The sequence below is a fragment of the Colias philodice genome, chromosome 2 (assembly GCF_061535455.1).
Source record: "Colias philodice isolate Cphi_HAF_F1 chromosome 2, ilColPhil1 Martin Lab GWU primary, whole genome shotgun sequence".
In the NCBI taxonomy this organism is placed as follows: domain Eukaryota; kingdom Metazoa; phylum Arthropoda; class Insecta; order Lepidoptera; family Pieridae; genus Colias; species Colias philodice.
In genome coordinates, this window is record NC_143087.1 from 10,657,953 (window position 1) to 10,683,971 (window position 26,019).

At 34.7% G+C, this 26,019-nt stretch overlaps 3 protein-coding genes across 3 annotated transcripts; 2 read left to right on the forward strand and 1 right to left on the reverse strand.

Annotated features, from left to right (window-relative positions):
- Window positions 1-2,402: 2,402 nt before the first annotated feature.
- Window positions 2,403-12,353, forward strand: mRNA-cap (RNA guanylyltransferase and 5'-phosphatase mRNA capping enzyme). Its single transcript, XM_089708334.1, has 12 exons — window positions 2,403-2,836; window positions 3,014-3,150; window positions 3,778-3,945; window positions 4,616-4,719; window positions 5,037-5,118; window positions 7,136-7,375; window positions 7,792-7,924; window positions 8,385-8,530; window positions 8,980-9,145; window positions 10,122-10,219; window positions 10,568-10,758; window positions 11,773-12,353. The coding sequence occupies exons 1-12, from the start codon at window positions 2,651-2,653 to the stop codon at window positions 11,886-11,888; spliced, it is 1,767 nt and encodes a 588-aa protein (XP_089564460.1). The 5' UTR covers window positions 2,403-2,650; the 3' UTR covers window positions 11,889-12,353.
- Window positions 12,354-12,539: 186 nt separating this feature from the next.
- Window positions 12,540-14,613, reverse strand: LOC149490762 (beta-lactamase-like protein 2 homolog). Its single transcript, XM_089708235.1, has 4 exons — window positions 14,267-14,613; window positions 14,022-14,182; window positions 13,475-13,797; window positions 12,540-12,872 (listed from the first exon to the last, which is right to left on the reverse strand). The coding sequence occupies exons 1-4, from the start codon at window positions 14,386-14,388 to the stop codon at window positions 12,600-12,602; spliced, it is 879 nt and encodes a 292-aa protein (XP_089564361.1). The 5' UTR covers window positions 14,389-14,613; the 3' UTR covers window positions 12,540-12,599.
- A 565-nt stretch (window positions 14,614-15,178) lies between these two features.
- Window positions 15,179-25,531, forward strand: LOC149490763 (NADH dehydrogenase [ubiquinone] flavoprotein 1, mitochondrial-like). Its single transcript, XM_089708358.1, has 8 exons — window positions 15,179-15,300; window positions 15,446-15,652; window positions 16,399-16,691; window positions 17,012-17,242; window positions 18,065-18,297; window positions 18,603-18,806; window positions 24,622-24,689; window positions 25,080-25,531. Exons 1-8 carry the CDS (start codon window positions 15,252-15,254, stop codon window positions 25,217-25,219), a joined length of 1,425 nt encoding a protein of 474 aa, XP_089564484.1. The 5' UTR covers window positions 15,179-15,251; the 3' UTR covers window positions 25,220-25,531.
- Window positions 25,532-26,019: the final 488 nt, after the last annotated feature.

Consider the following 26,019-nt stretch of genomic DNA (forward strand, 5'->3'; position numbering starts at 1 on the left):
CTTTAGAATATTGCCAACATAATGACGAAATATTTAACATCTCACTCATAAATTCATATGTGTGAATGTGACAAGGCTATGTTATTCTCATTCTTGTAAGTTGCCACTACTGTCAAAATTAAAAATAGTTAAGGGTTGTCATCCTTGACCATTTTTGAAGTTTACGTTAATATTTGGAGTTACCATATATTACTATATTTTAAACAAGAAAATAGGACAATGTAATTTTTTTTGAACTGGGAAAATGTCCACTAAGATGTCCACCGTGATGTCCACCATTAAACTACAGAAAATAATAGCCTTCGTTTCGCTATAACATCTAAGGTCAGCAAATATGCGCAGAGGCATCATTAGTGAAGTTATAATTTGTATAATCGGATCACAATCGGATGAACATACATATAATAATTATCTTTGTGATGACACTACTATTATAATAATTTATGATCCTAGTCAATCGTGGGGCCTAAACATCTTTTGAAAGGAAACCTTCGTGTTTTCTATCACCACACATTCCGAAATGCGCAGATGCAGAGGCATCAAATAGCACGTAATTTGCGCAACCGGATGAGGACACGTTTTCCCGCCAACTTCTGTGATACCATATACATCTTCAATATTCTGCTGAGCGGCTGCATGCGTCCTGCGGCGTTATTTGCATTATCAAAGCGTACAATTTCTGCTTTAAAATAGCAAAAACGTTATATATTTACTACTAGAAACACATACTTATATTTAGTTTTAGTATTTTGCTCTTTCTAGGGTTTCATAGTTCCATCCCAAAGGATAAAAATAGGACCCTATTACTGAAACCACAGAATACTTAATAGTAGCTAACGCTACTGAAACTTCGCTGTCTGTCTATCTTTCCGTCCATTTATCATCAGGCTATATCTATAATACTTGCTTTGTGGGATGCTGCGATAGGCTGTATCATGGCTGTATCTCATGAACCGTCAATACTTAGCGTCAATAGTAGATAGACATTTGAAATTTTATGAGCTGATAATTTTTGTATGTTTCCGCTATAACCACTCATAAAAAAAATACGTGTGGCACTCATTGAGATATTACTACGTATGGAGAAGACACCGCCTATATCACTTATGTTCCGCTCAACAGAGGTCAACCGGCCACACTGCACTCAGTCGCTTTAGCGCGATGGTCGCGATCAGGTCTTGTTTATTTTAAAGCAAAAAAATCATAAAACTCAAATAATATGCCCGATGTATGTTATGATATGGCACTATATATAATATATATAATAATTCATTATTAATACTAATAGTTCACTTATTAAATATTGTTCTGTGGATATTATGTAAAAAAAGGATCATGAAAGATGAAAATAAATTACTCACGTATCAATTTTGTTTTGTTACATTGATTAGTTATAATTGAAAAGTTTTTAATTGATAAGTTTAATAATAATTTATTTATTAAAGTGGTGTTCTTTTTTTGTTAAATTGATTGTTCTTAATTGATAAGTAATAGCACTGGTAATTATAGGCAGAATATTTACAAAGTTTCGTCTCTATAGCGGTGAGTCGATGACATCGCTTAATCTATGACTCACAAGCCGCCCCGCGCTGCCGCGCTTGCAGCACAGATTTTGTTCGTGGTGTCTCCTCTGTACGTAGCTAAAGTCCGGTCGCGGAGCAGGAAGAATTTCGTACATTAACCTCTTACTACCTGTCACTTTCACTCCCTTGTAAATAAAATGTGTCTTGCTCGCACAGGTGCAATGACCGCCGTCCTTAGGGATTGTAAACCTTTAACCTGAGAGTGTAAGATTTGTTCTTAATTGCATGTGTTTTTTTTATTGACCATACTCATACGACAAAACGTCGTTGGCTTGCTTGTCATCGTCACTATTTCACTATCATCACTACATAGTATAAAACAAAGTCGCTTTCTCTGTCCCTATGTCCCTTTGTACGCTTAAATCTTTGAAACTACGCAACGGATTTTGATGCGGTGTTTTGTAATAGATAGAGGAAGGTTTTAGTATATAATTTATTAGACATAGGGACAGAGAAAGCGACTTTGTTTTATACTATGTAGTGATATCGTGGTTATTGAAAAAGTTAAAATGTAACTAACTAATATAGTAATAAGTATTGTAAATGAATAAAGGACATTTATTTAATAAGTTAGTAAAAAACATTTTCTCCTCCAAATATTTCATGTAAACTGCACTCCATTCAAAAATGTTTGTGACCACTGTCAGTAGGCAAAGAGGTCATTGTACGAAATTCTTTCTGCTCCGCGACCGGACTTTAGTAATAATAACATCTTAAAACATCTTGGGGTCAAGTCATAGAGAAGTTTTAGCATCTGTATCACAGAGTATATTTTCTCTCTGTATTCCGTAGCAAATGCCAATCATATCAATCCTGTAGAACCACTTCTCTGTGGTGTAGTTTTATTCCTATCACGATAGAAGTATGCTTTCGTGGTGAATTATTTCATTTTCTTATAATTATTTGTATGTACTGGATATGGTTTTGTACTATTTGTGTATATAATGACAGTGTATGATATATTACAAAAGTTATTAAGTTGTGTTATAAATCATATTTAAATTGGCTACGATATCTCTGCAGAAGTGATTTGTGTTTTTCTTTGCGATTGAGATTACGAAGTCGAAATGACCACCCAAGATCCAGGACCAGTGCCAGATCGGTGGCTTCATTGTCCACGGAAATCATCAGGGTTAATAGCAGAAAAATTCTTAGCATTTAAGACGCCATTAGGACCTAAATTCAATGATAAATTACCTGAATGTAATCGGTTTACGCCATCAATGCTATTTAGCTATGTGAAAGACTTAAAGGTAAGGTATTGAAGTGAACGTCACTAAATCCTTCGCCAACATTTTGATTAATTTATTGTGCTGTTCTCATGGTTTAAAACTGTACAAGTTTTAAACCATCAGAACCATCAAATCATCTTGAACTGGCACACAAATTAAATGTTTTAACAATAATGCTCATAATCTTAATAATTTCAGCTGAAACTTGGTTTGTGGATTGATCTCACGAATACCAGTCGTTTTTATGATAAAAATGAAATTGAAAAAATGGATTGCAAATATGTAAAATTATCCTGCCGTGGTCATGGAGAAACACCTTCTGTGGAACAAACTAGGTGATTATTATATTCATATTTAGTTTCAAGAGAGAAGACAGCTTATTAGATATAACTCATTTCCTCCTGGATCAATTTTACAGATAACATTGAAATAATAATTCACTAATCATATAATTATAATACCTGCAGATCATAATATTAGAAATCACCATAACCAAGTCACAAGCTCTAAAAATATTGAGCGGCCTGACCAATTAATCAAAAAATTGAGAAATATTTTTTTTGTTTCACTTAATTTAAATTCGGGCAATGTTAAAGAAGTCTATTTACTAGATAGTACCTCAAAGTTAAAATATTTTCTATCGTTATTTCTTTAACTCCCATAAAATCTTACAAAATCAACATTTCTTAACCCATTGACCACCGAGCGGCCCGATCGGGCCGAGACACAATAGATTTTCTATTGTGTCTGTGATCCGAGGACTGACGGATTAATTAGGCCAGCTTTTCTCGAATATATTGAGAGAAATGCACAAGAATTAAATGTTATTTTTAAGCAAATACGTATTATATATTGTAAATATGTACATATCGCAAATCGTTTGCAGATTTTTTTATTCAGCTTATCCAAGGATCTTTATTATTTATATTTAAATAAAATATTAAAAGAATTTACTATTTCAGGGCTTTTATAAAGATAGTGAAAAACTTCATTGCCCAGAATCCTCTTTTAATTATTGGAGTTCACTGCACTCATGGATTCAACCGAACAGGTTTCCTGTTAGTCTCATACATGACAGAGGAATTGGATTGCAGTGTTGATGCAGCTCTTGCGGTGTTTGCTCACAAAAGGTTTGTATGTATGTTGATATTTTATCCCAACCTTTACCAAAGGCGGACTCTAGCGCCACCTTACCATGATCAGCGGACCCCTAACACCACCTTATCATGATCCGCGGACCCCCAAAAAAACTTATTTGCATAAGTCAATCTGTATTTTTTTAAAAATTGATTGATTTCTTGCTGTGTTTTTGTATGAAATAGCTTAGCCACCCATCACTTGACAGATTATTCCATCTTAAAACTGAATAATACAAAGTCCGGCCGTCAGAATAGTCTGGTCACTAAGACTTTCTTAATTTTTTTGCTTTGTCTGGACCTCTTGACCTACTCTTGATATGCTGGCAGCACAATAAAGTGTTTAAAATAAAAAATAAATAAATAATTCTACATTTTAAGAGTGAAAGCTTTTTTAGACTTGGCAGTGAGTTTAGTTTATGTACAAGAATAACACAAATGCTTCCTTGATGTATTTCACATGATATTTCCATAGAAGTTACATATGTGGGCGAAACCCAGAGCAAAAACCTAGTCTACCATGGTATATAGTACCATAGTACCATGGTATGGTGCATACACACAATAAAGTACAAGTATACAGCCCATGCAATACTAAAATATAGTAGCCACCTTATTAATGAAATAAAAAAAAATATTTAAACCAAATTTGTTTCTCTGTTAGGGACCCAGGCATATACAAACAGGACTATATACTGGAGTTATACAAACGCTATGATGACGAGACCCAAACCCCAACTGCTCCGCCAAGACCAGACTGGTGTGATGGTATGTACCGTTTTTGGTTCACTTTTCCTTTTGTATCGAATTGTGTAAACATATTCATGGTAAAAAAGGATTGTTCTCTTTAGTTAGTTCATTCATTAGGGTCTCTTTTCACTGTTGAATACATAAAGTTTGTAGGTATTTTTTAAACTTAATATTTTAGAATAATGGTACTAACAACCAATTTCAAACAGAACAAGGTATTAATCATCTTGTCATTGACATTTAACCTTAAATATTTATTTTATCAGCACAATACCCACCTAGAGAAAACCAAAATTTCATTTTTGTTTCTAATTATATTAATTCTTCTTTTACAGAGGAAGAAATTGACTATGATGATGATGATGCTCCAAGCTTTTCTCAATCGTCACACCATGCAAAGGCACATAAGAATGCAAAGTGAGCAAAATTTAACATATTTTACTTTTTAAATTGCCTCCAGTGAAAATTTAACTTTAAAAAAGTATTTGACAGTTTACATGACATTTTAATATTATTGTGTATTACTTTATTGGACGGATAAGTTGTATCCAAGTATTGAAAAATCGGCCCTTAATTATTTAAAGAGTTAAATAAAAGTTATTGAGTATATCATCGTATTTTGTATTGCTTTATATATTAGAAAACTATGCTGAATTTAAAAATTACATCACAATAATTGAATATTATGTATGACGGGAGAAGGGCCCAAAGGCTATTTTTAAAAAGAGTGACGTCAGCAATTCTGACGTCAACATCATCAGAGCAGGCGCTCATACTCGGAGTAGAACGCCTGTGGGTATTTTTACTGCCTTTTTAATCTACGTGGAAATTATAGAGAGAGCTCCGAACGCTCCGACGGCCGGCGAGTGAATGTGCTCTGTGCCGTCGGTCGCTCGTATTTAAAGCAAACAATGACTCACAAGAATTAGTTTGAGTGTTGTCACTCGAATTTTTACAATGAATTTTCATCAGTTTTAACAAACATTAATTATTTCGTTAATTTAATTATTTCATTAGTGGTTGATTAATGAATCAACCACTTATTTAAAAAGATCAAAGTAAACTTTAGCTAGTTATAATTATTTAGTAGTTTGAGGGTAGTCGTTTATCGTCGTTGCGCCGACACGGCCATACTGACAGGCGGTGCGCGCTCTGCACCAGCCTCGTAGTAAATGTCTGTAACAATGCCAAGCAGGTCACCAATGCGCTGGACCGACCAAGTGAAATCTGCTATAGGAATTTGTGTATCAGACTGCACCAGACAGTCTAGTAACAGGTTCTCGGAGAGTCTCGAAGGTTCTCGTAGATTTCTCGGAGGTTCTCGAAGGTTCTCGTAGATTTTAAGTCTAACACGGCCATACTGACAATCGTACGTCCTCGTACGCCTTTTCTCGTATTACAACACTACGGTAGTTCATCTCGGGATTTCAAAAACACACTGCCTCGGCCACACTGACTTTTCAGAATACTGAACACTCCACATGACAGACACAGTCCGTTCGCGTATCATGTGATCAACACCTACTCATTTGTGATATAGGCAGATTCTCGAAGGTTCTCGTAGATTTCTCGGAGGTTCTCGTAGATTTATGCTTATCACAAAGAGAGGCGCAGCTCAGATAACACACACAATTCCTTCGATGAACTACACTCCCGTTACAATTATCCACGTAACAAACTTTTACTTTACACAACGCACGAAAAAACACAAACGCCAGTATGCCGTTACAAAACTACGTAAACGTTAACATTTAAAAATAGAGAGCTTGAATTCTATCCCACTTCTGATGACGGGAGAAGGGCCCAAAGGCTATTTTTAAAAAGAGTGACGTCAGCAATTCTGACGTCAACATCATCAGAGCAGGCGCTCATACTCGGAGTAGAACGCCTGTGGGTATTTTTACTGCCTTTTTAATCTACGTGGAAATTATAGAGAGAGCTCCGAACGCTCCGACGGCCGGCGAGTGAATGTGCTCTGTGCCGTCGGTCGCTCGTATTTAAAGCAAACAATGACTCACAAGAATTAGTTTGAGTGTTGTCACTCGAATTTTTACAATGAATTTTCATCAGTTTTAACAAACATTAATTATTTCGTTAATTTAATTATTTCATTAGTGGTTGATTAATGAATCAACCACTTATTTAAAAAGATCAAAGTAAACTTTAGCTAGTTATAATTATTTAGTAGTTTGAGGGTAGTCGTTTATCGTCGTTGCGCCGACATGTATATCTAATCTGATCTTGATGATACATCTAATGATCCTCCAAAGTATATCTAACTTTATATAGTTTAAGTCTTGAGTTTAATATGCTCAACAATATTTCATAATTTCTATTATAAAGACAAATAGAAACATTTTAAACTGGGAATACAAGAATTTGACTTTGCAGAGAAAATAATATTGCCCATATTTTTGTTTTCTACAATTTTCAGGAACAAAAAGCGTAAGAAAGAGACAAACTACAAGAAAGCGTCCTTCATGCCTGACGTGCACGGTGTAGAGCCATTCGACAGTCAGCCTCGTCTCTTGCAAGTGCAGCAAAAAGTGCAGCAGTTCTGTAAATGGGAGTCCACCGGATTTCCTGGCTCTCAACCCGTGTCTATGGACATGGATAATATAAAGAAGCTGCATAAGAAACCGTATAGGGTGTCGTGGAAGGCGGACGGAGTGAGGTTAGATTTTTTCGCATTATAGTCACAATACAGACAGTTTATAGTCTAGTCTCTAGTCTATATATGTTAATTATATTCTCGTAATTATAAATATACATATAATTTTGGTTTTAGTAAAAAACTATAAATAAATGAATATTATTACACAAATCGACCTAGTCCCACAGTAAGCTCAATTAAGGCTTGTGTTGTGGGTACTAGGCGACGATAAATATAATATTTAATAAATACTTATATATAGATAATAACACCCAGACCCAAGAACAAATAATTGAGTTCATTACACAAATATTTGCCCTGACCCGGGACCGTCGGCTCAGTAGGCAGTTACTTTATCACTGCGCCAACCGCGTCGTCATCTATGAACGCACTGATCTTGCTGTGGGATCTTAAACTATAAGTATGTACTTCCTCAGGTACATGATGCTGATAGAAGACAAGGACGAAGTGTACATGCTAGACAGAGACAACTGCGCGTTCAAAGTGCACGGGCTGTACTTCCCGCACAACAAGGAGGACCGACATCTCAGGAACACGCTGCTTGACGGTGTTGGTGATGTTTTTGGTTATTTTATATGAAATTAGTGAAATTCTGTCTTACCACAAAAAAGTTAAGACAGGTTCTCATTAATCTGGTGTTGTCGTATTTCACATAGACAACTATTAAAGTGACAGATAACCTGGTTTAAAGTAAGACTGTGTTTAAATTGTTTTGTGGTAATACCAATTGTGTTTGTGAAGGAAACAAAGATTTATTTGTTGTTATTTGTATGTGTTTATGAAACGAGTGGTAATAATGTTGTGTTTTTAGATGTTTAAAAGGCAAATTGAAATTTTATTAAAAGAAAAAAAATAAAAATATTAAAAAAATTGGTTACAATTTGCATACTTATTACAATTTTTTTGTAAGTTGAATTTATTTTTATCGATTCAATGTAGTCAATTGAATTTGTCATGTCCTATACTATATTATGTTATACCCGATTTTATATTTCAAATTGTTGAACAGGAGATGGTAGTAGACCACGTGGACGGTGAAAGCAAGCCGCGCTTCTTGTGCTATGACATCATTCGGTTCGAAGACCAGAACGTTGGCAAGGAACCCTTCCACCCCGTTAGGAGTAGCTGCATACAGAACGAGATTATTAACCCGAGGTAAGGTAATCTGTACTTTTTATGTAATTTGTATTTTTTTGTGATTTTATTTACTGCACCTGTATGATTGTTTGTAGTAATCAACTCATTTATACTCGCTACCGACCCACTTTAAGCAGACAGATATAATTCAATCTTCATACACTTATTAGGGGACAGTCACAATATAATATATATGTAATAATATCATGGGTTTAAGCGTGTGCTTTTTAAACTACGCTGTTATTTATGCATCAATGAACGTTTTATTTTTTTAAGCTATTGCATAGCTTCTATCGCGGGCCTTGAGCGCGGGGACCGAATCCAGAAATTCCGTAACGATAAAACCTCACGCTCCCCACTCCGACGGGCGCGGAGGTGTGGCTTGAAGGCACGCTTAACGCTATGCAATAGCTTTACCGCGGCAGTCCCCGAGTGCCACACGTCTTTTTTTACTAATTAATTAATAGGGACCGCGCGATAACCAACGGCGCGATCGACAAGACCGCGGAGCCGTTCCGCGTGGCGCTCAAGGCGTTCTGGGACGTGGCCGTCGCGGAGCGCCTGCTCGGCGAGCAGTTCGCGCGCACGCTGCGCCACGAGCCCGACGGACTCATCTTCCAGCCGGCCAAGGAGGTACGCACACACACACACACACCACGAGCCCGACGAACTCATCTTCCAGCCGGCCAAGGAGGTACGCACACACACACACACACCACGAGCCCGACGGACTCATCTTCCAGCCGGCCAAGGAGGTACGCACACACACACACACACCACGAGCCCGACGGACTCATCTTCCAGCCGGCCAAGGAGGTACGCACACACACACACACACCACGAGCCCGACGGACTCATCTTCCAGCCGGCCAAGGAGGTACGCACACACACACACACACCACGAGCCCGACGGACTCATCTTCCAGCCGGCCAAGGAGGTACGCACACACACACACACACCACGAGCCCGACGGACTCATCTTCCAGCCGGCCAAGGAGGTACACACACACACACACGCGCGCGCGCACACACTTACACAGACACGCACACACATACACACACGCATGCATAAGCTGTGGCGTAATACCTAAATAAGAGGAAGAGCAGCAATGCTATACGTCCCCCCGTGAAGTAAAACCTAACGGCCATCCCACGGGGATACGGACTGGAGAAAGAGGGTTGTTTGACTTGAGATATTACAGTATTTTTTCCCTATATAATAAAAAAAAATAATAATAATAAAACATTTACACACACACACGCGCGCGTGCAAACTTACAGAAGAACAAGTTAACGCACACATACAAATAAAACATACTTGTTCACGGATTAGAACGCATTTGTATACGGATACATGATACATAGGTACATGCAAGTAAATATACAAATACTCGTACATGCGCACACAGATGCACACACAATTAGAACGAAACAACATACACACAATTTTAGAAATTAAAGACTTTTTAACGGATTTTAAACGCGATTTATTCATTATATTATTTTCCCGACGTTTACACAGACTTACACACGCGCATGTACACATATTATATGTGGAATCTGTATTATTATAATACTTACATAATGTTTTTATTATCTAAAATACAGCCCTACGTGCCCGGCCAGTGCGACGATGTATTGAAGTGGAAACCGAGCGATATGAACAGCGTTGATTTTCGCCTGAAAATCGTCTCCACGGAATATGGGTAGGTTATCATTGATGGAATAATTATCCCTTGGTATGTACTAAAAAAAATAAAAATGACAGAAACACTGTAAGGGATTTAGGCATAATAACCTTACTAAAATTACTTAAACCAAGACTCACTAAATATTAAGTTAAATTATGTACCAAATATAAAGTAAAATTGTATATAATGACACCTGTGAATAGAAAAATTTTACCTTAAGAAAGAACAATCAACAAACTGACCGATATTGATATTTTGGATACTGACACATACAGTTACATACACAATATACAGTTTTATACTTTCATAAAGTATGCTTTTCAACAAAAAACCATTAACATACTAAAATTCCTACATTTTCAGCATAAAAAAAGTGACGGAAGGCTACTTATATGTCGGATCATTGACAAGGCCGTTCGCAGTTATGAAGAACGTCAAGAACATAAAACACTTGCACGATAAAATCATCGAGTGCAAGTATGAGGACAACAAGTGGGTGTTTATGCGCGAACGGACGGACAAATCGTTCCCGAACAGCTTTAACACGGCTATGTGTATGTTATGTTCAATTTTTATAGTTATAAGACGTAGTGGTACTATTATTATATGTTTTGAAGTGAAAACTTCTTTAGCGGCGTTGAGCACTTTTTCTGTAATGGGTATAAAATCTTAAACTCGCGTCAGGACACGTGACCTGATCGAAAAAGCGTAAGACGGATACCATTCCAAAATATCAAACATGCTCAACGTTAATAATCAAGTTTTCACTTCTGCCAGCACTCCCGGAGTGCAACCCGTCTTTTTTTTGCGATATCTTTGTCGTCCAATTATCTTGAGAATTTTGGATAATAAATAATACCTACATTCATGCAAATGCGTTCAGAGATTCTAAAAGTATTGATAAACAGATACATTAAGTTTACGCTTCTGGATTGAACTGGAATAAAATCTAAGCAAGATTCGAACTACCAAATTATAATATTGAAGTGAAACTTCTTTATCTATATAATATTCTTAAAAAATTTAGTGTAACATTTTTTCGTTACGCGTTACATTTTTCCGTTACGCGCCATCTTTTTCTTATCCCTACCACGCGTGGTTCGACGTATTTCTGTAAAGTTGCATATAGTAAATTATTTTTTGAAAAATAAGGTCATAAAGAAGTTTCACTTCTTACGTGTGTACACTTAGTACACGCACACATTTTTTTATTTTAATTTGGTAGTTAGAATTTTGCTGACAGATTATAATATGACAAATTATATTATTTAGGGCCGTTTCTTCAATGCTTGGATAAAACTTATCCGTCCAATAAAGTATTACACGATAATATTAAAATGTCACGTAAACTGTCAGCTACGGGCAATTAGAATACGTTTTTAAAATGGTAGTTTTATAAATAATTCGACGAATAAGTTTTAACCAAGGATTGAAAAATCAGCCCTAAGTATTAATATTGCTTTCTATCCGTGATTGAAAGTGAAATAATTTCATATCCTTCTATCATTGAAATAATTTAACATCAAATTTTTCTTAAAGTTTCCGTTAATAACAATATTATGTTTCAGCTGTAACGAAAAGTATACAGAACCCGGTGACAAAGGAATATCTTCTGCATTATATAGCGCGCTACAGATACCAAGACGATTCCGAACACATGCCGCCACCGAAACGGAGAAGATAAACGTTCGGAAATAGTAAAGATGTTAAATTTAGGGCGTATTCAGAAAGAAATCTTGAAACTTATAAGCATCGATAATTTGTTTTGGTCTGCTTCAACCTGCTTCCTTTGTGTAGAACGAACCAGCGTTAACAAGCGCCGATAAGCGCTTATAAGTTTCAAGCTTTCTTTCTGAATACGCCCTTAAATGTCAAAAAACGTGTATAGATTCTCATTGTTATTATTTAAGTACACACGGTATGTTTACATTATAAAAAATGTTATGTTCCAAAATCAATTTATTTTGCTAAAAACTTGATATGAAATATATGATCAATTTCAATTGCCATTTATTAAACTGTGTTTTGAATACGTATTATTTATTTTGCGTGATGTTAAACGATATTCGTCAAGCAGTTAAACATGTCTGTTTGTAAACCTACCTTTTTGTTGTAATTTTTGCAATGTGAAATAAATGTTCACAATTTATTTTGTTTTTTGTATCTCATATTGTGTTCAGAAATATTTTTAATAATGCATAGGGAACCCAGATAACTATTAAATTAAATTTTATAAATGGTTTAGAAACTAAAGAATTCAGGTTCCCTTCGAAAAAAGTTTTTTTTATGAGATATAACCAAGTACAGCAGTAACTAAAGAAATAAAAACCAATAATAATCCAAAATCCTTTATTACATATAAAATTTCAAAACAACAACAACAAAATATTAACATTTATAAATTACTTTGTAAAGGAATATATTGCCATTTACTTTCATCATCAATATTGATTAATTTTATCTTCTTTTCTTTAGTCAACTTTGTCAAGTGGTGATTTACATTATAAGCTGCCGCCGGCCATAAATGTTCTGGTGTCTCTTTATAAATAATTTTGACTAAATCCATCTCATTTAGTTGTTTATCTGCGTTGTTTTTGAGTGCCTGTAGTATTTGTTCCTCTCTTTGATTCCTATGTGCTATGTAATATTTTATTTTTTCCAGAGGGTCCTGAAACGATTAACAACATCAATAATATAGAGGGTGTCCCGCTTTCGGTATACTAAGCGCGAAGGGACTTGTAGTTTTGCATACACTGATCACATAAAAAATACTTAAATAACAAAACTACGCAAAAATTTTTTGCTAAATTTTTCCTTAAAATCCATGTATTCGTCTCTAGCTTCGCGCAGCCGGCATATACCGCTTCGCTAATGTGAGTATTTTGTCTATGAAAACATAATCTTAAACGATAGCTCACATGCGGGTGGCAAAGTTGGGCGGTTTGCTTGTTGGGGGTGTACACATGGAATTTTAAGAATTCCTCTATTTAAAAAAAAATGCGTCTGGAATTTTATAATTATTTTTTACGTACTCAGCGTATGCAAAACTACAAGTCCCTTTGCGCTTAGTATACCGAAAGTGGGACACCCTGTATAGTGATGTGTTATATCTTCATGAGTACTGATTGTTATCAATCAATTTTAAAAGAAAATTTGACAGAATAAACATTTACTTGTAAGCATCTACTTCTTAACTCATATAATATGGTTACAAAATTATAGCATTGATTTAACAGTTAAAAATTTCACTATACATAATATACATCTTACCTCCACAATATTCCCGTGTCCTGGATAGATAACACCAGGTTGCAATTCCAATATTCTATTCAAACTCTTCATATATGTGAATAGATCTTCAAAAACAGCAGTGCCTTCACCAAGAATACAGTCGCCGCTAAATAAAATGTTTTCCTCCAATAAAGTAAGAACAACATGGTCTGTGGTGTGACCTGGTGTGTGGTGAATTTTGAGAGTAGCTCCCTCTACTTTGATCTCCTGTCCATCAGAAAGCCAGTTCATTTTAATGGTAGGTATGTCTGGATCTGCTGCATCGTTAGTGTCCCTTCTATGTTTCCAGATTTTAGGGTTTTCTAAATAAAAATAAATTTAGGTTTTTTTTTACTGACCATAGCTGATCTAATGAATATTTTAATGAATGTTTTTTTATTGTTCTTACAATGTGTTAAGGTTTTCAACTTGTTATTATTAAAAATAAGTCACCAGCTATCTCAAGCGTCAATTTATAACCAACATCAGTTCTTTAGTAAATATTATTTATTTTATTATAATTATGCAAAAAATAAGAAATACTTGCTTGCAATAGTCCCAAAGATATTCTCCACTCCTCCAATATGGTCATGATGCCAATGTGTAACAATTATGTGCTCAATATTCACTTGTTCAGAACTTACAACTTCTGATAAGTTTTTCTGGTACTCCGGAACATCTTTGTCACCAGTGTCCAAGAGAATTCGACTAAAAATTCATTCGGAAAGAACGTTTAATTTGGAAAAAGAGTTAACATTAAAACAGGTGTTTTTTGTTTACAAATAAACTTACTTCTTTCCAGTGCCAATTAAATACGTATTTGTACCCTGTAAAGTCATAGGTCCTGGATTGCAGCCCAAAATTCTAATTATTCTATTAGATAACCGTGAAACTGCTGGTATTACTGCAGCCATTTTATGAGAATATTAAATGATATGTGAATTGTGAATATAATTTTTTGAAAGTTAAATTTTAATTTACGTATTTTAGAAACGTGACGCGTAGCAGGATAGATTAATTGATATTTCTACTGATAAAATATGACCTTTGTATTCTCTTCTATACAATATTGTAAATTTTTTGGTCTGTTTTTGTTTATTTGTTGAAGCCAGATTGCCGTGTTGACAAATAACACTTGACAGTTGACTTTAATAGGGCTACAGAATAAAAAAGATGGATAATCTGTGTGGATAATTATATGGGAACTGATGGAAATCCCCTAGTGATTAATTTAAAAATGAAGAGAAATAAATACATTCACTTGTTTGTACTTGTTTTATATCAAGTAAAAATAAATAACGCTCATAATAAAATTAACGCTTGAGTCCAGACTCCAGAGGGTAGTTAGTGAAAGTAAAGTAGTGAAGCGATTTGATGGACACTTCTTAATAAATAAATTGTATGCTTAGACAAGGCTTAGACAGAATAATGATTTGCATCAAAAACCAAAATTAGTCTGCTCAGAAAGTCGCTAGTGATTATGATTCTGAATATGACCACTGTTGTTGTCATGTTTGTATGACTGTGCTTATATGTTGCGATTGTAGCTTCTTTACTATCACTAATTCACTTTTGTATCCTTATTCTTTTTGGCCTTTTATAGTTTTGCATAGGTCAATCGGTCAATGCGAATCTTATGCGAATGCGCTTTTGCAACAGACTGCGATGTTTTTTTTGCTTATGGCAAGAAGACAACGGTCAGTTGTCAATTATTGTCATGTTGTTGTAGATATTGTCAATTTGTCAATTGGTATTTGACACTTGACAGTCCAGAAAAATGGCTGGTGCTTTGGCGAGGATTGTTCAGGGGACAAAATCTCACCTAGGTGATTAACCGAGTTACAAGAATTATTATCTTTACACAAAAATAGAGATGAATTCTCGTAGTTGAAATCTTTATAGAAATAATATCAAAAATTTGACACGAGTTTGTGGTGCGTAGTTGTGCTTACATAATTTTGACGTATTCAGGTATCGCGGGACCTCTGGTGAGCATCAGCAATGGATCGGTTCGGTATCAAAGCCAAGGCAAAACTAAATTTGGACCTTTGGCAGACTCAGACAGAGTTTTCACGAATCTTTATGGACGTCATGATTGGAGATTGAAGGGGGCCTTGGCTCGTGGAGATTGGTATATGACAAAAAATATACTTGAAAAAGGAACTGACTGGATCGTTAGTACGTATATTCTTTAATTACTAAATTATATGATGACCGACAAATCTTCTTCTTCTTCTCTTAATTAATGGCTTCACCCAATAAAAAGGGACTTCGCCAATGTCCAGTATATGACAAATCACATCAGATAGTCTTAGAGTCAGATAGCCTTCTTTTATACATTTTTCTGTAGATAAACATTCTTATTATTCTTAAACATTCTTATTATTGCTTATTACATTCATTTTTCATTTGAAATGAAATGTTACATAAAACAATGTCTGTATTTATGTAACTACATAATTAAATTAATTATAGTTGTATTCCTCTGAAAGCTTCATGGAAATAAATTGAATTGTATTGCATAATATTTTTTAAAACCTGTTCTATACAAGATGGATGGTAGGTAGAATGTAGTGTTCTTAATTACAGATGGTAGTTAGTGTGTATTTACATTAGTCATTGTTCAAGCATATATTTTTTTACTTGGCTTATTGTGATTACTAAGATCTCTAGACTGTATCTCTTACAAATCTATACTAATATTATAAAGCTGAAGAGTTTGTTTGTTTGTTTGAACATGCAAATCTCAGGAACTACTGGTCCAATATGAAAAATTGTTTTGGTGTTAGATAGCCCATTTATCGAGGAAGGCTATATATCATCTCGATAAGACCAACAGGAGCGGAGCACTGCTCTAGTCCACTGATAAAAATATGAGCAAGTCTTTAATAAGCAAGTCTTTAATAAGCAAGTAACCATTACAGATGAGCTTAAAACGTCCGGTCTCCGCGGCCGCGGCGGTGCTGGTTTCCCCACCGGCATGAAGTGGTCGTTCATGAACAAGCCGTCAGATGGGCGCCCGAAGTATCTCGTTGTTAACGCTGATGAGGGGGAGCCGGGCACTTGCAAGGACCGGGAGATTATGCGTCACGATCCACACAAGTTGATCGAGGGTTGTTTGATCGCGGGTAGAGCTATGGGCGCGCAGGCGGCGTATATTTACATTCGTGGCGAGTTCTACAATGAGGCCAGCAACTTGCAAGTCGCTATTGCGGAGGTGATTTGATTTTACTTGTATGTGTTTGTTAGTTAATCCAAAATATGAAAGATTTAATTTTAATTTTTACAATTCTCAAAAGAACATAATTATTTAAATACTATTGGAGGATTAAGATTTATTTCGATTTTTCTTTCTTTTAAAATTGGTGATATCTCAACGGTATTCATAGCTATATAAAATATAGATTATTCTAATATTTACTTTGTCTGTTGTAAATACAGTCCCAGCTTCAGATAGATGAGTGTGCATTGTTAGGTGCATACAAAGTGATAAAGTATGATTAAAATAGTATTTTTTTAATTCATTACAAATTTTAGGCGTACCAAGCAGGCCTGATCGGCAAGAACGCATGTAACTCGGGCTACGACTTTGACGTATTCGTGCATCGTGGCGCCGGGGCTTACATCTGTGGTGAGGAGACCGCTCTAATCGAGTCTATTGAGGGGAAACAGGGCAAGCCACGTCTAAAGCCCCCATTCCCGGCTGATGTTGGTCTATTCGGATGCCCCACTACGGTTAACAATGTGGAGACTATTGCCGTTTCGCCTGTAAGTTGTGTGACTTGTTTGTTGCTATGATGTTTGTACCTTGTATTGTTTTATTATGTGCCTTGTTTATGTGGTATGCAGATAATTAAAGCTTAGCATATTAGAAAGTATAGGAAAGGTGTTAACAAATTAAAGTTATCATATGTTTATTTTATAGCAATATTATTGTGTTAGGCTATTAAGTATTAACCATATAAATTAATTTTTATTTATGAAAAAATCTGCTCTAAGTCATGATGAATGTTCATGTTTCTTACTTTATAAGTAACACAATCTTATTGGTCTGTACATGACTCACTACTAATTTCGAATATGGCAACCATCAGTTTGAAACACTCTCTAACTCACAAATTAAATGCCTTCAACGTCTGAGTGTGTGAGTATGTAAAATAGTCATTTTAATTAGCACCTTATTTCGTAGCAATAAGATCAATACTGCCTGCGATGTGCAGATACAGTTTTGCTTCAGATAATTTTTGAACCTGATTAAGAGTTAGCTATTTCTTGTATATCAATCCATAATAATATTATAAATGCGAAAGTAACTCTGTCTGTCTGTCTGTTACTCAATCACGCCTAAACTACTGAACCAATTTTCATGAAATTTGGCATGGAGATATTTTGATACCCGAGAAAGGACATAGGCTACTTTTTATTCCGGGAACGACGCAATCCCGGAAATCCCACGGGAACGGGAACTATGCGGGTTTTCCTTTGCAAACGCGGGCGACTGCGACCAGGCAATCTGTTAGGTAACAATTGGCCTTTATATTGTTATAAAGGCCAATTTATTAGTAATATAAATAATATCAATAATTTTAGACAATCTGCCGTCGCGGCGGTTCCTGGTTCGCGTCATTCGGCAGGCCACGTAACTCGGGCACCAAATTGTTCAACATCTCTGGTCACGTGAACACTCCCTGCACTGTGGAGGAGGAAATGAGCATTCCGCTGAAGGAACTGATCGAACGACACGCGGGTGGGGTTTGTGGGGGGTGGGACAATCTGTTAGCGATCATACCGGGGGGCTCGTCTACACCGTTGATACCGAAGGAGTAAGTTGGGGATTTGCTTTTAATTGTTTTTTTTTAGATTTAGATTTTTAATAACATTGTCGTTCAATGCTCAGAACAATATTTTGATATCCATGTGTGTGTGTGATTAGCAAAACCTTTTTTTTTTAATTTTATTAATAAATTTATTTTTCAGTCAATAATAGTCTCTTTAAAAAACTACCATGTATAAGTTTAATAAAGACTTTTTACAATGAATATGAGACAATGTACACGAAGGAAAACTTTTTCTTTTTTCACAAAGTGATTATTATGTACTAATATTATATGTTATTTATATTTTCCAGTGTCTGCGAGACAGTACTCATGGACTTTGACGGGCTTGTAGCAGCCCAAACGTCCCTCGGAACAGCGGCCATCATAGTGATGGACAAATCTACGGATATTGTGAAGGCGATCGCTCGTCTCATTATGTTCTATAAGCACGAGTCGTGTGGACAATGCACGCCTTGCAGGGAGGGAGTTTCGTGGATGAATAAGATTATATATCGGTAAGTTGACATTTTATTTATTTATTTATATGATTTTCCAACAAAGGATACAGTCTATATTATTTTACATAGCTTACAATTACACAGTATGGTCTACTGCACCTTCAATAACAGGAAAATACAACATTACATTAAGGCTGCAGTCTAGCAAAATTGCGTTTTCAACAAGTTATTTGACAATTTTTTCCCGGCTAATGAAATGATAAACTGAATTTTTTTTTCTTGTTTATCAATTAGTGTTATATACGCAATGCGCGTGAATTTTTTCACATTTGTAAAGTTACTTTATGTTACCTTAATCAGGCCTTCAAGATAAGTCTCTTTCCCCCAAAGACATTTCGAGCTAAGTTTGTGCACTCACTACGTTGCAACCGATTACAATTTACACAATCTGATCAGCACATTATTATCCTTATATAGTCGTTATTAAAAACTGCTGAATACAATTGCCGAAAAACTTATGATTTTCCTAATTAGAACGTTATAAATTCATTAAATTTCCCATTTTTTGCCTTACAAAATCTATTGATAAATACTGCTAAAAGTTATTGTTTCCATTAATTTATTCGAGTTGGTTGAAGACCAATGAGTATTAATCCTTTAAAAAAATTTTTTTTTTAATTTTGATAATTCTTTAAATATTAAAAAAATATTTAAAATAATTAGGAAAAATCATAGCGAATTTCTTTAGTCGCGCTCCTTGGGCCGGAGCGTTCTGACGTGTGCTCTACGCTCGATTTTCCTTCATACCGAAGTGAAAGTTGCTCTACTTCATTAAATTTAATATTTTTGTTAATTGATTATTTTTATCTTAGTTTTGTGCAAATATTCGTATTTTTAAACATTTGATTTCGATATGGAAAATAAACGAAAAAAATATGCGTGTAACTATGTACTTACTAGAAAAAAAATTATCTTCGAACATAAAGTTAATGAAACCAAATACATTACAAAGGTGATTGGCAACAATTTCTTTATTTTACGGGGTTTCAGTAAAGGGATGAATGTTTCTTTTAAACTAAAGTAAGCTCATAAATTTTCTTATAATATATATTTTTTTTGAAGTTCCAAAAATGTTTATTTTTCGTTTGAGAAATACGAAATATATTTAATTATATTGAGAACTTGAACTTGGGACATACGGGGAAAATGATTTGTTTACTCCAAAATTCCAAATATGTCGAGGTGTTTTTTTTTTTCTTCTAGTCATTTTAAACGTAGCGGCATGTTGTTTGATTATTAATTTTGTAACTTAAATACAGGATGTTGGTTTTATATTTTGATCTTACAGACGCGCTGACAAATTTAGTCCACCATTTCTAGTTTAGTCCACCAACTCTAAGTACCAATATTAAAACGAATGGATTATCATCACATCATAAAAACTCAGATGTAATGGAAGATCGCAATAACATAGAAAATTCAATGGGTGTTGAACTAAACAAACACAAGTAACAAGTAAAAAGAGCAACTATGGAGTTTCTTGCCGATTCTTCTCCGTAGATACTGCTTTCCGAATCGGTGGTAAATGTTAAAAATATGTACCTAATGACGTTTCAAAAGTGCTTCTAGAAGAAGTCTAATTGAATAAATAAATGTTTGAGTTTGAGTTTTGAGTTTAACAGAGACGCGAAGAATAAAAAAAGAGGACGAAAACGATAATTCGTTGATGCTTTCCCTTTTCGACGTATTGTTAGGGTACATCACCAATCTGCAAAAAACAAAACTGATGATTCCCAATTGCTGATTAAAAATGAAAAACAAATAATCGACAACAGTGGTGAAAATTTGCTGATCACAATGAAACATCCTTCAGTGGTAGCAGATTTACTCATTTAAAATGTATTGGTGAACAGCGTAAAGGAGAGGAGGACAGGAAAACATTATGAATGTGGATGGTGGATTGTATACAGGGTGTAATCGATAAGTATGTGCAGGCGATTATGACGTTATTATTGCAGGTATCAAAAAACTTAAAACTGATATTGAAATTACTTTACCTAATGAGCAAAATGACAATAATAACTTTTTAAAAGTATAACGAGAAAAATTTACTTTATACACTCCCATATCAAGAAGGGAAAATGGGACTAGTAGAAGTTAAATGTCTAATTCCGGCAAAAGAGATGAATGCGGAAGATGCGGTAAAAAATAAAAAATTTAATATTTGAAATACAATGCAAAAAAATAACACTTTTGTCATAGATAAGAATCATGACTATTTTTTCCAAATTCAGGGACAACTAAACGTTGCAGAAGCAGAAGTCTGCTTATTTGCTGTTTGGACTGGAGTGAATCATTCGTTAAAAATAGAATATATAAGTTTAGGCAAAAAAAATAAAATGATGGACCATTATCAAGATTTTACATAAATTGCCTACTGTCAGAATTGATTGATTCGAGACTTCAGCATTCCATGCCCATCAAGGACCCATCCTATGTCATTCAAGCGATTGAAAAAAGAAAAGAAAAATCCAGTGCAACCGATAAAGCATCAGAATGCTAGCAAAATATTTATTAGGTTTATCCATATAAATATATATATTATACATAATATAATTAATCCGTAGAAGGGTCAATTCTGTACTTTGAAAATATGTATTTAAAAAATAAATAGCAGTGTTACTGGATCGATACCAAACACAAATATGTTAGCGCGTTTAATTTAAAGATAAAATTATATTTTAAAAGTAAATCAATTGACGAACTTAATTAATTATTTTAATAATAATTAAATGGATAAAAGTATTAATAATCATTTAATTATCAAATAATAATAATATTACATGTCATATTCAAAATAACGATCAAAACAACACAAATAACACCTGCGCTGACTCACACAGTCACGCCACTCGAATAGTCGTCCTATAAATAACGGTCGTCTGCAGTTGCGAGTCATTCTTGTACCGACTTTCGTCGAGTGAAGATGTCTAAGAAATATTATATCAGTATTTCAATACGTAATACAACCCACGCTTTAACATCAGAAGTAGAAGATGAACCAGCCCTTACTCGGAATCCTGGCAGGCTGGCACAAATTCTTCCATCATACTACGTGACAGTGTGCAACTCTCGCCGTCACCACCATGACAGTATGCGACTGTGGACTTCAACCTTCGAAAAAATTGGATTGAATTGACTTCAAGTAAACAAGGATGAAGGATCTCGCACAATGTGTGTTTTCTTGTGCGTTGTGTGAAGTAAATGTTTGTGGTGTATTGTAACGGTAATGTAGTTCATCAATATTATAATGTGATGTGCAATCCGGGCGGTTGTCCAGGATATTTGAGCCTTTAATAATTGTGGTAAGCGAACGACGTGCTTATGTCACAACTCACAAATAATAAGTTTTTGATCCCAGGGCATTTGAATCCAATGTGGTGCCTTCGATGGCGCCCAGTGTAAGCTATTGTGGTGGTAAATTATTATTTTTCTGTATTTTGACGATTGAAAAGCGCTTCTAAGCGAAGTCCAGTTGAATAAATCAATATTTGAGTTTGAGTACAACATGTGGATGTGATGGTGTTCTATAAGGTCAGTTTGGCCGAGCGGTTATGTTTGTGTTATAATACATTGTGTTTTGACATCACGAGATAAATTACCGTACTCATTTCAAATGAACGTACGAGAACGTTTTGTGTTATTGTTTTACTATGGCCAAGCCGGATATAACTTGTGTTTTAACTTTTAATTATGTTCCAGGACTTATGGTTATCACTTGAGAGTTGAGATACAGATGAGATACAGAAGCCGCTGTTCGCAGCTGGAAAAACTCGTTGAGCTATCGAATCCTATGTAAATCACAATAATACTCGACAATGATTACTATGAAGCGAAAAGTACAAGCAATTGCTAGACTACTATTGTGTCCTGTGTACGTGTAAGAATAGTACCAAAGCCAAATTTAGATGACCGTGTTAGCGGTAATGGAAACTAATAATTATGATAATCGACTGCCACTTGTCTGTACGGGTCTTCTGTGACTTAGTCTGACAACTGGGCAAATAATATAATCGGATGCCACTTGTCTGTTCGGGTCTTCTGTGACTTAGGCTGGCAACTGGGCAGATAATAATAGAATTGAATGCCACTTGTCTGTACGGGTTTTCTGTGACTTAGTCTTACAACTGGGCGGAAAATAATAATAACCTGATTGTCACTTGTCAGTATGGATCCAGACAGTGGTTTAGCCTGACAACTGGACAAATAAACAAATAATTTGAATATAATGTACTACTTAAAACAAGTCGGAATGTCACCAGCTGAAGTGAATTATATCATTGATATTTTGAGTTTTGAATTACCGCTCAGAGCACGAGCTTTTTTCAGAATGGCCGTGTTAGCGCGTTTAATTTAAAGATAAAATTATATTTTAAAAGTAAATCAATTGACGAACTTAATTAATTATTTTAATAATAATTAAATGGATAAAAGTATTAATAATCATTTAATTATGAAATAATAATAATATTACATGTCATATTCAAAATAACGATCAAAACAACACAAATAACACCTGCGCTGACTCACACAGTCACGCCACTCGAATAGTCGTCCTATAAATAACGGTCGTCTGCAGTTGCGAGTCATTCTTGTACCGACTTTCGTCGAGTGAAGATGTCTAAGAAATATTATATCAGTATTTCAATACGTAATACAACCCACGCTTTAACAAATATGTGATTAAAAAAATTTTTGTCTGTCTGTCTGTCTGTATGTGAAGGCATCACGTGAAAACTAATAGTTCGATTTCAATGAAACTTGGTATAATTATACCTTATTATGCTGGGCATAAAATGGAATACTTTTTATCCTGGAAAAATACGAAGAAAAAAAATAAATCTTAATTTTTCAGTTTTATCCATAGACGTTGTTCTGTAGAACCGCGAACACACGTTGCGTTACCCGCAGTGGATTCAGCGATGTAACCTGTAGCGTCAAAAGTCGGATTTGGCTTGAACCGTTTGCGGCACACGCGGGCCGCACGACACCACGCCTCCTCGACTCCTATATAAGGACGGCGTTCCGCGCGATGCATATATGTAATTTATGAATTTTGATGCGAGCGGACGTGTTAACATTACATTTTTTTTTATTATATACAAAATTTGTTTATCCGTTTTATTAGTTAAACTGAACACTAAGAAACTTAGGTCGAAAAAAATGTATAGAGTTATGCATTTGAAGATATCAATAGAACGTATTCGCAAATTTTGTGTACTGATAAAAAAAATCACCTGGTGTAATTTTTCACGAAAATTGTTTCAAATTGTCATGTCTGGTACTTATTACGAATATTAAATTATGCATACGAATGATTTAATTTTTAAAAATTAAGTGGAGCAACTTTCCCATAGTACATTTGTATTATTTACATATAGGATGACAGGATGCATTTGTTTGCACTACTAGACCAAGCCCTTAAGTTAAATTCAATATGTCAATTTACTGAAAATAATTTTAAACTATTTTTTTTTATATAATAATAATTTTAAATTTTAATATATTAATATTTTGAACGTCAAAGTGCTTAAATATTTTATTCCAATTATGAAATGGAATAAATTAAATGAAAATTTATGAAATGACTAGCTTTCCGCCAGCGGCTTCGCCCGCAAAGTCAAAGAAAAAACCGCATAGTTCGCGATCCCGCGATATTTTCGGTATTACCTATCGTATGTCCTTCCTCAGGTCTCAAGCTATCTCTGTACTAAAGAAGGAAATCCTAAGTTCATAGGATTTTTAGAAACATTTAAATAAACAGGAATTTTATCACATATAGATTTCTCTTACTGCTTTTTTATTATTTCAGATTCGTCGATGGCAACGCTTCACCAAAGGAAATAGACATGCTTTGGGAGATTTCTAAACAAATTGAAGGTATGATATTAACATTTTTTCAGTTTACGAATACTTTCTCTTTTTATAAAAAAATTACCAATTTTTGTCTCCGTTAAATATTCTGACTCAAAACTCATTTTAAGTTAGCGTATACGTAGCCATATTTTTTAAACTGCCTCCGAATCGGATTTGTTTCCCATTTGAAGTGAAACTTCTTTATCGGGGTTGGAAAAAAATTTAGTGTAACATTTTTTGGTTATTCGACGTTGTAAAGTTGCATATAGTAAATTATTTTTTGAAAAATAAGGTCATAAAGAAGTTTCACTTACGTGTGTACACTAGTACACGCACACATTTTTTTTATTTTTATCAACACTAGTAGGTACTTACTTTAATATTTTATTATTTATACTAACTACTATGTTACAGGACACACAATTTGCGCCCTCGGAGACGGTGCCGCGTGGCCAGTGCAAGGTCTCATCCGGCATTTCAGACCAGAGTTGGAGAGACGCATGCAAGAGTACCAGATGACCCACGGGCCGAGCAAAGCCGAACGCCTCTACTAGATGGCGCTAGTTGTTAGAAAGTAAAGCTAACTCGTACCACTAGATGGCGCTGATATAAATTATGAAAAATGATAAAACAGCCATCTTTGATTTTGTTTTTAGTCAGTTTAGCAAATGTTATCATGAGATGAATTAGTAAATAAAATATTTCTATCAATCCTTGTATTGGTTTTATTGAATTGGCTAAACTTATTTATTTCCGAAGACGAGATTGTGATTTGTAATATACCTAATTGACGGCTTTGTATAGTGAAATATAATTTACTTGAGATCCTTAATGTGATATTTAATAAAGGTCGTTTGAACAATTTTTATTCGTTGTTATTTATTCATTACCTACCTCTTCGAAAATACATCGGTTGTATTTTAAAGATAAACCCTATGCTTTTATGCATTTTTATGACAATCATAAGGTGTTCTAACATGCATAAAATCCAATGATATTAGACTGTAGAACAATATTTTTTCAAGTCATGCATTCCTGTTTCGTTAAGAAAGTCAATTCTTCTTTCCTATGGTTATACGTTTTAAAAAGCTACTGTTACGACTTAAATTGACGACCTTTGTGTCGTCGTTTGTGTGTGTAAATATTGTAGTTCTGTTTATTAGAAACAAAATATTGATGTTAGTTAATGGTTCTTTATCATAAGGGAATATCGAGAAATAATATTAGTACAGATAATATAATACTATAGATATTATATACCATTTCCATTCAGTAAATAGAGTGGAGAATTTAGTCTTTGGACACATTGTAGACTTTATCTACGCATATTATCTCTGATGTAAACATGTTTTTT